Below are 13,882 nucleotides of genomic sequence, written 5' to 3'. Positions count from 1 at the left end.
TGTACTAGTAAATTTGGTTAATATGGAGAAGTTTCGAAACACATCTCTTCTCTAAAATGCACAGGCTCTGCCCAAACATCAAGTATTTTATTCTGATTTTATTTATAAGATTCTAGCGAATAATTCTGAGGGATTTTCAACCTGCTACAAAACGTTTCTCCTCTGTATATAAAATGCAGACCCTCTGCCTTACCGTCAAGTGTTTTATTTTGGAAATACTATAGATGGTAGCAGATAGTAGGTAGTAGACACGGCAGATAATTTTTGCACATTTCAACTGATGGCTGGTACAAAAAAAATATTTTCAGGACTTTGTTTTTTAACACAAAACAGAAGCAGTGTTAAAGCAAAGACACACACGGTGACATTTCTCATGACACCAGCATATGTGTGATTTATAGGAAAATGATTCAGCTTGGTGTATGATGAATTTCATTTTACAACATATCAAAGCTAACCTTGGAGGATATGGAGAAGTTTCTACTTTTCCTACAAAAGTTATAGTGAGGTAGACATCCTTTCAGTCTGCCAGAAATGTACCTCCTCTTTGTAATGCGCAGTCTCTGCCCTAACATCAGTTATTTCATGTTTTGTATACTTCAGATGATAACATTTAACCTTAGTGAACATGGAGAAACTTTTACGGAGCGGGGGCCAGAACCGGCCCACCAAAGGGTCCAATCCGGCCCACTGGATGACTTTGCTTTGAGATCACATTGGGCTCTATGTGGCCCGTGAACTAAAATGAGTTTAACACCCCTGTTTCAGACTGTATTTTAGGTTGGCCACAGAACAAATCCCCTCTCTATATGCACGCTCTCAGTGAGACAGTGAGTTTGATTCTTGGCCCTGACTCGTTATAAGTGAAGTCTGTATGTACTCTGAGTGTCCATGTGGTTTTTGCAGGTACTTTGGTTTGTTAGGGCTGCATTACAGAAACATGCAGCTTGATTGGACTCAAAATTGAGTGTGAATCATCTACTAGATAAAAATGTTTGCATCTGACATCCCATTTTGACATTCTTTTTTAAAATAATGAGAGGTAAAGTCTTAAAAGTTAAACTAAAACTCATTAAAGTTGGTCACCAGAGTGTTTCAGATGAAGCTAAACCAGCCACTAGGGGGAGACAAATACCCATCAATAATACAGCGACAGACAATGAAGTGGGTTGTAATTTTGTTAGATTACAAAGCTTGTGCAGTTAAGTGTGTCAATTAACAGACTTTTGCATTAAAATCCTCTACACTGATGCAGAGCTAATGCAAAATTAAACTAAATAGGTGCTTGAATCAAGTTGTTTTATATTCTATAATCTGCCCCTTACAAATAGGTCTCTTATGAGTATGTTTCAGTAGCAAAGGTGCGTTGAGTTTTAAAAGGACAGTTCACCCCCAAATCAAAAATACATGTTTTCCTCTCATCCATGAGTAGATGCAGGACTCCTGCTGTACATTGATTCGGTTAGCGGATGTAACTTCCTACGTATAACTGCTCACAACAAGGTCTGTGGATTATTGGGTAACCAGGTCACGACTTCTGGAAAGAGACATTGCTGCGTTTTTCCAAGTGTATTTTTTGATGCTTTTAGCACCACAAGCCGAGTGCCATCTGGTTCTATTATGTTAAAGCAAAGGCAGGCAGACAGACTATGGCCAATATCTCCAACACTCAGCAACTCACACCAAAACAATCTGGACTGATAAACAGCACTACAGGTAAGAGGAAAATTACATATATATTTTTTATTTTAGGGTGAACTGTCCCTTTAAATGCTAAGTCTATGAGTTTAGGTAGTATAAATACTTTCTGTGCAAACTTGCCATCCTGCAGAGGTGGGAGTAAGTCACACATGTGGATGTCATAAGCATGTCTAAAGTCCTTGCTATAAGTCAAGCATATCACGAGTCAAGTCATGCTCACAAACTCATAAAGATAATGTAACATAAGCTGCACTCAGTGGTGGAATGTAACCGAACACACGAGCTCAAATACTGTCAGTACAAATCTTTTCTTGTCATGTCACCGTAAACCTTTACTCCACTGCTTTTATCTGACAGCTTCAGTTACTGGTTATTTAACAAATTAAGATTTTGCAGTTGCTTTTACTGGTGTCCTGATCCTGGGTTTGTTCATATTCTGTTATCCTATAGACTTTGTCGAAGAGGTTTCTGTTCGTGTTCCTTGGTTCATGTTGTTCGTTCATGTTTAATCTGCTTCCTGTTTTATTCTGTAGATTCTCTCCTCATGTGTCGTGTCTGGTTTTGTTTCCTGTCTTTGTGTGCTTTCCCGCCGGTTTTCTGACACACCTGGCTCGTTAGTCCTTCCCTGTTCCCAGAGTCTTCCCTTCACACCTGTTCTGTAGTAGTCTTGTTTGCTCCACCCTGGTTGTGTCCTCCTACTCCAGCTGTGTCTCGTTCTTGTGATTAGTTTTCTGTGTTGAGCCTGTGTTCTTCCTGGGTGCACTCTCTGGTCGTTCCTGCCTTCATCCCTGCGTTTTTCCTGTGCTCATCCCTGTTCAGTTTGTTTTTTTGTTCTGCTTTCATTTGGACTTTTAGTTGCCTGCCTGTGCTGGATGTTTTCCATCAGCTACATTAAAGCTCGCGTTTTGTTAAAGACTCTGCCTGTTGGCCTGCATTTGGGTCCTCCTATGAACTGACTCGACTGACTGACAACTGATAAAACAATTTAAATACTTCCTCTCCTGCTCCGAGCCCTCTGGTCAGGATGAACGACACACCACTCACATAACATACCTGCTGCTGTCAGAGAGCAGGGGAGATAATAACACACTGTCAAAGTCCCCAAACGTGAGCCGAGCAGGTCAAACTCAAGTCTCAAGTCATGGATACCAAGTCAAAGTCAAGTGGAGTGTTTTATCAGTCACTTGAGTCATGTCATCCCCCACCTCTGCCATCCTGTAAGTAGTTACAACACATTAAAACAACTACAAAATAGTGATTTCAATAGGAATTCATAATTAAGGTGTACTCTGAGATGCTTCCTTTTTAACTACTGTTGTCTGCGAGCAAACTGGAGTTTTACTGGCTTCATCGGCTGGAACTTCCAGTCAAACTCCAGCGGGATCTAAAGGAAGAAACAGATGTAAAATCAGGTACATGACAGCAGAAGAGTGTGACAGTATGAGTGTGGGTGGAGTGCTATTTCCTACCACGGCGTCTTTGCATGTTTCCACAGTGTAACTCTGCAGGAGACGGACAAGAACCATCTTCATGGTGAGGAGAGCGTAGCGCATCCCAACACAGTTACGAGGGCCGAGACCGAACGGCATGTAGGTGTAGGGGTTCACCTCCTCCCCGCTGTCTTTACTGAACCTGCACATACAGATGGGCACACAGATACAGATAAGATCATGACGTCATGAGAGAACAACAAACTCACATCAGTAAAAGCCATCATGATCCCACACGGTATTATTGTGTGCAAGTCAGGCACAAAGGCACTGGCATAGGGCTGCACATTATCGCAATTTGCAACTGCAATAAGCATCTAGTCACCAGAGGAGTGGGCCTGAACACTGAATAGATATCACTGTGTATTTTTCATCACCGAGTTAGTGTGACAGCTGACTTGTTGCATGTCATCTGCTTGTGCTACTGTTAAACTACATTTTAGCATTTACCATTATCCTGTTATGTCACTTGTGGCCACTGTTTACTATGGGATAACGTCGTATTATGAAAATGGGGAAAAAGTTTCAAAAGACTGAAACTCTGTGTAACAAGAAAACTCGGCAAAATAATGATGTTTACAGGGATTTGATTCAGCCTATCAAAACATAATGCAAGTAGGGCTGCCCCCTCCTAGTCAACCAATAGTCATCATTTAGGTCCATTAGTCGACTAGTCGTCCGCATGTTTACGATATTAATTGAATTATTAAATGATATATTTTGGTGGTTTGAGTTGAAGGTGTGAGAAAGAATAGTATCAGTAACATTGTTAACACTGTGCTACATTACAGAGAAATACAAAACCGTACTAATGAACCTTCATTAATATAGGCCTATATTTTATCTACAAGTGCACGTCACACACTGAGCGAGCCGCCTGTTAATGACGCTGTGGGCTAATGGGCATGTAGCTACTTCCATGTTTCAGATGATACGTCATGTTTATAGTCGACCAATGAAGATGAGTTTACATATCACCTTGGGTTCGTCCTTCACCTTCTCAAAATGATCCCACACTTTGGATTTCCTGCCCGACATGTTATTAACTAGCCTGTGGAATAACACCAGGTACCAGCCCTGGAAATTAGGGGCCGTACACATGCCGCATCTATAACCCCCTGGAAAATGCGAGGTCTTGTGCCTTTTATCTGTGCTTGCTTTCAAGAGCGCAACGGCAGGTTGCGTCTGGGATTAGCTACCCCAACTATAAAAACAGAGCCAAGAGGAGGTGCAGATGTCTAGTTTTCTCTCAGTCCACTTTAAGTTGATTATAGGATTTTTGCACAGTGAAACCAAAATAAATCTACCTACTGCAGCTTAAATGTAAAGAATGACAGCTTAGTGCAGTGTGCATTTACCTCTCTGGCCTGAAAAGCTCAGGTGAGCTCCAAAAGCGCGGGTCCATGTGTAACATGTGCACAGGAATCCCAACCATGGTTCCTTCAGGGATGGTGAGGCCGTGTACCTGGACAGTTTTCTTGCACATCCTCTCAAGCCGGGGTGCAGTGGGAAGCAAGCGCTGTGACTCACAAAGAACCTGGTCCAGGTACTCGAGACCGACCACGTCCTCGTATGAAATGGGAGCCTAAAGGCAAAAAGTAAAGGAGGAATCAAACAGAAAGATGAGGATTAAAACAATACATGATCCTCTTTTTCCCCAACAGAACAACAGAATAGTTACTGTACATCTTTTGGTATGTTGGCATCGATTTCTTCATGCAGCGTCTGCAATGCTTCAGGGTTGATGGCCAGATTGTAAAGGATGTAAGTGAGAGTGGTGCTGGTGGTCTCATAGCCACCAAAGATGAAAATGAAAGCCTGGGAAAGGATCTCGTGCTCAGTCAAACCTGCAACAAATTCAGAAAGCTCAGCTAGAAAACCACTTTCACAAGTTGAGACAGTTTGACATTTATCCTCACACCAAACACATACGGTGCATTTACTCTTAACGAAGAAGTATGTAGGATTCAGAGGTGCAAACATACCTTTGCTTGGCTGGTCGTGTTCGCTCTTTATGTCTGTTTCTGGTATCTCGTTCTGAACCATCACCTGCAGGAAGTCAGCTCGCACCTAGATCAGCACAGAGAACATTCAACATGGACTCACACATTAGAGAGCTATCCCTTAAATTCTCTGCAAAGTTTTTTTCCACTTAAAACAGATGAGATGCTCACAGATTCATCTTCACGATGCTCATCTTTAAATCTTTTGATGATGTTGTAGAAGTAATCCACACTGGGTGTGGATATGATGTCAATCTTCAGGAGGTTCAACAGACGGGAACCAAAGGGAAATACCACTGAAAGGAGACCAAGATGTTGCTCACCAAAATTGCTATACCCCTGATCCCAAAGTACTGATATGATTAAATGAAATCTGCCTGTAACAGAAGTAAAAGGCATACATACTTAATAAGAAAAAGATCCATAATCTGAAGTTCATAACCTTCTTGATATGAACAACAATGGGGTCATCTGGATCGTTTATGGCATTTGCCTCAACACTGAAAGATGCGCTGGTCACAACATCTAAACTGTAAGGTGCCACAAATCTGCGGCAGAGACAGAAAAAAGGTGGTTCTCTGTTTGGAACTAACATGGATTCAGAGCTACCATGTTCATTTGATAAGCAGATTAACAACATACTGTTTGACATCGACAGGTTCATCCAAATTTGTCCGTCCAAGTTTTTCAGCGAGTCGGTCTGCGTAGCGAGCGACAATGGGGAAAACCTTCAAAAAAAGAAGACTTGTTTAATGTTGAAAATGTGCTATTCATATTTATTTCTATCACGGATGCCAACTTTTCTCAGACTGTAGACACGTACCGTAAAACTCCAATTAAAAGCAGAGTCCAAATTAAACGCCCAGCCCCTTTTACTAGCCTGGAGTAGCTACACATTTAGACAAATTAAGGCCTGTCTCAATTAGAGGCCTGGTCTGGTTACACAGCAGTTCATTTTTTATAGAAGTGCTGTGGATGTATAAAACTGGGCTGCTGGCTACCCACTAGATCGCACATACAAATATAAATGTTAAAAGTTTTTGTTAATATGGAGATGGTACACAATAGGTGTGGTTACATGATGGCTTCTCATTCAGAATGAAATAAATCTGAATGAAATCATGTGGAATTAAAGTTTTTCCAGGTAGTTTACATGAGAAATATTCATTCTGAACGAGGGTTTACATGGGAGATCAGTTTAATCGGCTTTATTTGGGTCTGTGCAAGGTTTGGGGCAGGGAAGGTTTCTGATTGGATAGGGGGCAGGGTGGATGTTACGTGTACCGGAAGAAAACACTGTAGTCCTCGCTCCGGATAACAAGATGCTTGATGACAGGGCAGACCCAAAAAATTTGAAGCTTCGAAGCTTCGTCTGATGGCACGGGATTCGATTGTGAAAAAAAAATTCGAAGCTTCGGCGCTGTCTTTTCTTGTAAATGCAACACTAACCCCCACCAGTCCGATACTGACAACGAGCGCACTCAGAGCTGGCAGACATGTCCAAGAGGTCATCAGATGTGTGGTTGCACTTTAAAATATGCCCTGACAACCCCCAGAAAGCAGAGTGCCAGATTTGCCAAATCAGTAGCCTATATCATGTAATTAAAAAAGAAAAAATCTCCGACAAGGAAATAGAAAGCCCGACGCACAATGGAGACCTGCTATTATCCTGCTTGAACACAGACGACTAAATTCTTTCAACAATGTGACTCAAAATAATAATAAAATAGATTTTATTGATGTAAAATGTGCATTTTCCAGTTCCACCGGTCCGCTCTGAGTCTGGTGTCAGAGACACTTCTGATGCTCTGAGTTGCGCATCTGTTTGATTGTGCTGCAGTGTGCGCTGAGGGTTTTAATTTAGTGTTCAATCAAAAGTTAAACGCTACTTATCACCGACCATTAGTGTTTTTTCGTTTGTGAATATTTTTATCTTAATTCTAGTGTTGGAAGAAACTACGTTTTCGCCATAATTTTTTTTTTTTTTTTTAAATCCCCCCCGTCGTCGAATGCTTCGAATTAAATTAGTTCTGAGCTCCGAAGCTTCGCATGTCCATAAATGGATTCGAAGGTCAGCCCTACTTGACGACGCCGTTCTTAGTGCCTTTTTCTGGCTTGTTTTGCTTATATTCTTGAAGCAGCAGTACGACAACAACCTTGTTCTGCTAATGCTTCGTCTGTTGAGGAGGAGAAGAGAGGTAGAAGGTCAAAGAAGGGAGATAGAAGACCGTGCTGTGGGGAATGGAAAGTGAGTGCAACGAGTCCGACTGCTCTATCTCAGCCCGTTGCTATGCACGCTGTATACGTCATCGCGCCAGAAGGGCAAGGAAACAAGCATGCGCAGAAAGAACGGAATGGCTGGAATCGGGTAGGAGGTGTATACAAGACAGAAAAATTCTTCCATTCGGGTTCTGAAAAGGAATATTCCACCCCTGTGCACCCGATTAGATTTTCATTCGGGTTGAGGTGTTTACAAGGAGCATTTCTATTCGGGTAGGGCTTCCAACCCGAATGCAAAAGGAATACATGGCTCCATGTAAACGCACGTATTGTAAGCAGCACGGTGGGTTTCTTCACAATTCAATCGTTCAGTTCATTTTACTGAAACCATGAGCACCAAAAGCTCCGCTTCCACTGAGCAGTACGGTACAGTTCAGTTCAGTTCAGTACGCTTTTTTTTCTGTTTCCACTGTGAGAAGTTTTGGATGGTACCAATGGAACCGTTCTGTATCATCCCCATGTTTGGTCCCCCCTCTGTTGGGGTACCTAGCACACAGATCTGGTACTAAAAGGTGGAGCTGTGAACACTGAGTTGTGTCTGGTTTTGAGGCTCATGTAACCACTGTTCATACTGTGGAGAGTTTTATTAGTAAACTGTAACTATAAAAAGAAAGGATGTTTTGCTGCCTCTCACAGCAGCTGGAGTCTGAGAAAAAATAATTCACTGGACCGTCTGCCGGCAACTTTTAAGGTGGAATGTTTACTTGTTATGTTACTCAATGCATGAGGTGACGACGTGAATCCATCAGCACACCTTAAATTTCACTGTGACAACTTTGACCATCACTTTAGTTTTTATATGACATACACTTTTAGTAACGAGTGGATCTTTAAGTGTTTATATATATTATTTTCGACCGGATAATGTGATGTGTGCTGTGGAGCGTTGTTCCTGTGGGCTCCAGCAACACTAAACCCCTGAGCTTGCCTGAGAGGGACTAAATGCACAAACCTGCTATTTTTAAATATCCCATGGAGAGAGACTCTCACTGCAGCCTGTTTTATTTTGTTCTGAAAATGTCAGCGTGCAGCCTCGTTCTGTGGACGATAAACAAGGTGCAGACTGATAAAGGAGGAAATACAGTGAGTGCTGGACGGAGCAGTGAGTGACAACAACCCCGCCCACATTTAAGAGGACTGTTTGCAGTGGAAACACTAGGGTCTAGGTACCATGTCTGAAGGGTTACTGTTGGTTCCACAGGTACCATACTGAAAGTGTTTGGTGGAAATGGGGCTTAAGAGAAATTCCGTAATACCGTAATTCATTCAGATTTACCGGCCTGGTAAAAGAGAGACGAAAAAATAAAGTGGTGACTCCCTCCTCTGAAGCTGTCGGAACGTAATACTCACGTTGGTTTAAATCGATTGCATTTCCCATCTGTGCTGAGAAACAGTTGTGTGTGAAAGGATTTAAAGGCCTGTCCCAAATATGCACCAGTTGAATTAATTGATTTAAGCAAATACTAGCCCGGGCAACTAATTGAAGTTTTACAGTACATTTAGCAATATACTGCAGACATACATAAAGGCATTTGTATTGCTGCACTAGGTCAAAGGAAGCAGACTGCTGAGGTGGTTTGTGAGCTTGAAACCGACCTGTTTCAGTCGTCCACTGGTGAAACACGGTGATAAAGTGCTCCGTATTCTCTTCCACCTTTCATCCTTCACGGATGTAATTGCATCAGCCAAAGGTCCACCCACGGTATTTTCCTGTGAACATGAATATAGTAACACTGAATGTTAAAGATTCTTGTATGGAAGCTTCCTCTAACTTTTCTCCTTCTTAACCTACACAACTAATCTTTATTTGATTTGAATATTTGTGGGTCAACAAAACACAGAACTCAAAGGCATAGCATGTATCCAGCTCATCTCAGTTTTTTAAAGTAAAAGCCTGAGCTAGGGCTGGGCGATGTGGACAAAGTGGCTATGGTCGGCAAGATGTCACCGCTACCTGCTTGAGGGCAGGTGGCCCGGCTTTGGGACCTACTCTGGAGAAGGTCCATGTCTGCCGCAGCTCGGCATGACACGGCACGTCTAAACTGACAATGGAAACACAAATTGGCGCAGTATGGCTTGACTCAGCGCGGCCAAAAGTGAGGTTGCAAAAGACCCATGGTATTGTACGTGTGCTACTGCGGTGTCTTCAGTCATCTCACAGACTGATTTAGCGTAGCATGTGCAACATATAGACCGATGTCACACTGTAGACTTACTAACAGACAGATTAAACAGAGGAGATATGTAAAATTTGTATTTCCATGGCAGGTTTGGACTTAAATTCCATATAAGGTGGTATTAAAAAGGTCTTAGAAAGTCTTAAATTTAACTTGGTTATATCTGTAGACACCCAGGCTGGTATGTGCAATTTTTACTAAAACCATAGATTTGTCTTCTCTCATTTGTGAGTTCTCTGTTATGAAACAGTGCAAAGTTTTGTCAGGATTGTTTTTTTCCAGTTGCCCCAGAAGTCATGTGGACGGCCTGCTGTACTCCTCCAGCTGTAATCGTCCCCTGACGCTTTGTGTAAACTACAGAACTCCAAACATCCTGACCTCCTCCTGACGATGCACGCTTAGCTGCCTTTTCTTCCCTTACAGCAAAATATGTTCAAGATGTGAGCCACTCCTCTACCTGATCATTTGACCATAATACGGTCTTCCTACGCACATCAATTTATTTAACACACCATAATTATGTTTCCACTTCTCATATTCTTGCATCATTGCAGGAGGAAGTGTTGCTCAATATGCTGCACCTTCCCTGCAGGGCGATGTGTGAAACTTTCCAGAGTTGCGTAATTTGAAAATAGCCAACACAGTTTCATAAATGAAAGAACGTTGACAGTAAATGTTATGATGTCACTAAAGACAATGAGCTGAATTTTCATGTGCTCTGGTGCAACAAGGTGAGTCTCTTACCCTGCGGTTGGTAAACACAGAGTAGCATTCCTTCACCATCACCGTTTTGATGATCTCAGGGTCAGACACCATCAAAAATGGTGATCGTCCCTCGTACAACCTGCACAAAAATGGTTTCTAGCTTAAGATTTTTATACCACAAAGCTGCCAAAGTGATCATTCATTAAAAAATAAGATGATTTTTAACAAACAGATGAACAAGTAACTTTGTGCCTGTCTTAAGAATCTGTAGTCTATAGACGACAGTGTGTCATCCAGAGGTGGAAAGCAACATTTAAGTACTTCAGTAATGTACTTCAGTACACTTTTGAGGTACTTTGCGTTAGTATTTCTGTTTTCTGCTAATGTGCAATTCTACTTTATTCCATTTCAGAGGAAAATAATCAACTTTTTTGCACTCCTTGATTTATTTATTGTTTTCTTCTCAGACTGACATTTTACATTAAAACAACCTTTTCACCAAATACAACAGCAAAAGCCCAAAGAATATTTCCTCAGTATCGCAGAAAAATGCTTCCCAACTAAAAAACATTGATCTCAAATATATAAAAGCCTTACAACTGATGTCTCGCAAATACCTGGAACATCGAGGAAAAATGAGAATTAGAATTAAATACTATAACTGAAGATACTATGTGGGGAGATCTGTGTGCAAACTGTCATGAAGGAATTATGGAAAGAATTTGATTGGAAAATAAAATATCAGATATCTTAATTCTCCCCTCATCATCTCGTCATACGTGAAAGAAACCTCAGTGGCATTGTGTTGGAGAAATTGTGGAAAAATTGGGGATTACACACATATTTTTTGGGACTGCCCAATAATTCAAAGGTTCTGGAGAAGCGTTGAAAAGAAATTATGCGGACATTTTTGTTAGGACTAAAGAAAGACATAGCATGAATCAGAGGTATATACTGAGGAAACTCTTACTGATTGACAAGAAAGTGATAAGGGTAAACTGGAAAGACACCAACTATTATCCAGTGGACGCAGAGGCTCAAAATGGTTTATGTGATTGAACGAATGATGGCAAACTGAAAACTTTTAAACAAAGGTGGTCTCGAGTTACGCTAAATCTGGGGATTGAATTGAATAGGGTGGGTTGTTGTCATGGATTGTATGATAATAGAGTATCACTCAAAATGTCACTGTTGTGTTCCTCTATAACTGAACCTGCTCTGTTGTTAATGCAGCCCCCCGGTAATTCTTAGTTTCATGTTTATTTAATTAATTTTTTTTCTTTGTAATTTTTATATACTTAAGTATATTGTTTACATCTTATTGTTTTGCTTTGCTTTGTTTGTCATGGGCTATCTGGAAAATTAAAAAAAAACAACTTTTGGCTTAGTAAAAAAAAAAGAAAAGAAAAAAAAAGAAAAATGCAACCCCCCAATTGTAATTCTCAGTTATGTGTTAATTTTTTTTTCTTTTTTAATTATTATTTACTTAAGCATATTGTTTACCTCTTATTGCTTTGCTTTGTTTGTCATGGGCTCTCTGGAAAAAACAAAACAAACAAAAAAAAAAAATAATAAAAAATTGCAACCCCCCAATTGTAATTCTTAGTTTCATGTTAATCTAATTTAATTTTTTTCTTTTTCATTTTTATATACTTAAGTATATTGTTTACATCTTATTGTTTTGCTTTGCTTTGTTTGTCATGGGCTATCTGGAAAATTAAAAAAAAACAACTTTTGGCTTAGTAAAAAAAAAAAGAAAAGAAAAAAAAAGAAAAATGCAACCCCCCAATTGTAATTCTCAGTTATGTGTTAATTTTTTTTTCTTTTTTAATTATTATTTACTTAAGCATATTGTTTACCTCTTATTGCTTTGCTTTGTTTGTCATGGGCTCTCTGGAAAAAACAAAACAAACAAAAAAAAAAATAATAAAAAATTGCAACCCCCCAATTGTAATTCTTAGTTTCATGTTAATCTAATTTAATTTTTTTCTTTTTCATTTTTATATACTTAAGTATATTGTTTACTTCTTATTGTTTTGCTTTGCTTTGTTTGTCATGGGCTAGCTGAAAAAATAAATAAATAAATAAACAACCTTTCGCGTAGTAAAAAAGAAAAATGCAACCCCCAATGTAATTCATAGTTTCATGTTAATTTTTTTTTGTTTTTAATTATTATATACTTAAGTATATTGTTTAATTCTTATTGTTTTGTTTTGTGTAGTTTGTCATGGGCTATCTGGAAAATAATAATAATAAAAAAAACAACTTTTGTCTTAGTAAAAAAAGAAAAATGCAACCCCCCCCCAATTGTAATTCTTAGTTTTGTGTTTTTTGTTTTTTTTTTCTTTTTTAATAAGCATATTGTTTACCTCTTATTGTTGTTGTTTTTAAATATCTAATTTTTAAGAGACCCTATGTCAGGGAATGTTCTGTTATTTGAAAATAAATAAATAAATTTTTGGCTTAATAAAAAAAGAGCACTGTCTAGTTTCCACCTCTTTTCCACCTAAAATAACTACTTAAAGCCCAAAGATGAATATAATAAAATTAGCCAATATTTAATTTTTAGAAAGCAGATAAAGCAGATATTTGAGAGAGATAAAATAAATGAATAAATAAATAAAAAATAAAAATTGAAAGAAGCAACAAACTCACCCCCAGACATCTCCATACTTGGCCATGCACTCACGGTCGAAAGCAATCAACCCCTAAAAAGGATTTTTTTTTTTTTTTTTAAATAAAAACGTGTTGTACGTGTTGACAGGTAAAAGGACCACAGAGCTTTAGATTGGTACAGTCGATAAGTGTATAGATAAGTTATGTGGGCTAATAAGTGCAAAGCAGGCTGCTGACTTATGTTCTAGTAAAAAACACAAAGACATTCTCTGTCAGCAAATTCAAAAAACCTAAATTATAAACATCCTGATCTCTAACTCTCAATAGAAGATCTGTGTTTGTTGTCATTACCTTTCTCATGTTCAGCATTGTTCCGACAAAAGGCAGAGGTCTTGGTCCGGGTATACCCAGCTTTCTGAAAAACCTGTATGGCCAAATGCCATACCTATATTATGGAGAATAAGAGATTTACACTTGTTACACGAGCAGGGATTAATAACAGTTTAATAACAGTTGTTATCGTGAATGAGCCTCAGACATCGCAGCCTGCTTTAACAGCTACAGAAACGACTCACAGTAGCAGCAGGGTGACAAACAGAGCCAGTAAAGTCCAGGTGCTCGGTGAAAACCAGGTAAAGGCGAACATCTTTACCTTGTTCCGACGGAGAGCTGATGACACACTAGTGTAGTTGAGGAAATGCGCGGATAGTAACTGTGGGCCGGAGGTGGGAGGAGCCCACATCTGGAGCTGCGGAAGGAAACGCTGTGTTTATTGAAGTAACCAATGGTGAATGGTGACTGTTATCTACCTATCTCACAGTTATAGATAACATTTACAACACAACATTTCAACATAAAAAGAAATCAGCACAGACATCCACTCTGTTCAACTGCTTGTTAACACAAATAG

General features: G+C 39.7%; 1 protein-coding gene across 1 annotated transcript; it reads right to left on the bottom strand.

The window, feature by feature from the left end:
- Positions 1–189: 189 nt before the first annotated feature.
- On the bottom strand, positions 190–13,699 carry LOC117248526 (cytochrome P450 3A27-like). The gene is made up of 13 exons (XM_033613699.2): positions 13,548–13,699; positions 13,324–13,417; positions 13,012–13,064; positions 10,396–10,495; positions 9,071–9,184; positions 5,837–5,922; positions 5,600–5,742; positions 5,366–5,490; positions 5,177–5,261; positions 4,878–5,038; positions 4,550–4,776; positions 3,171–3,333; positions 190–3,085 (listed from the first exon to the last, which is right to left on the bottom strand). The coding sequence occupies exons 1-13, from the start codon at positions 13,616–13,618 to the stop codon at positions 3,011–3,013; spliced, it is 1,497 nt and encodes a 498-aa protein (XP_033469590.1). The 5' UTR covers positions 13,619–13,699; the 3' UTR covers positions 190–3,010.
- Positions 13,700–13,882: the final 183 nt, after the last annotated feature.

This window comes from Epinephelus lanceolatus, chromosome 17 (genome assembly GCF_041903045.1).
Source record: "Epinephelus lanceolatus isolate andai-2023 chromosome 17, ASM4190304v1, whole genome shotgun sequence".
In the NCBI taxonomy this organism is placed as follows: Eukaryota; Metazoa; Chordata; class Actinopteri; order Perciformes; family Serranidae; genus Epinephelus; species Epinephelus lanceolatus.
This window is presented reverse-complemented; position numbering and strand designations above follow the sequence as displayed.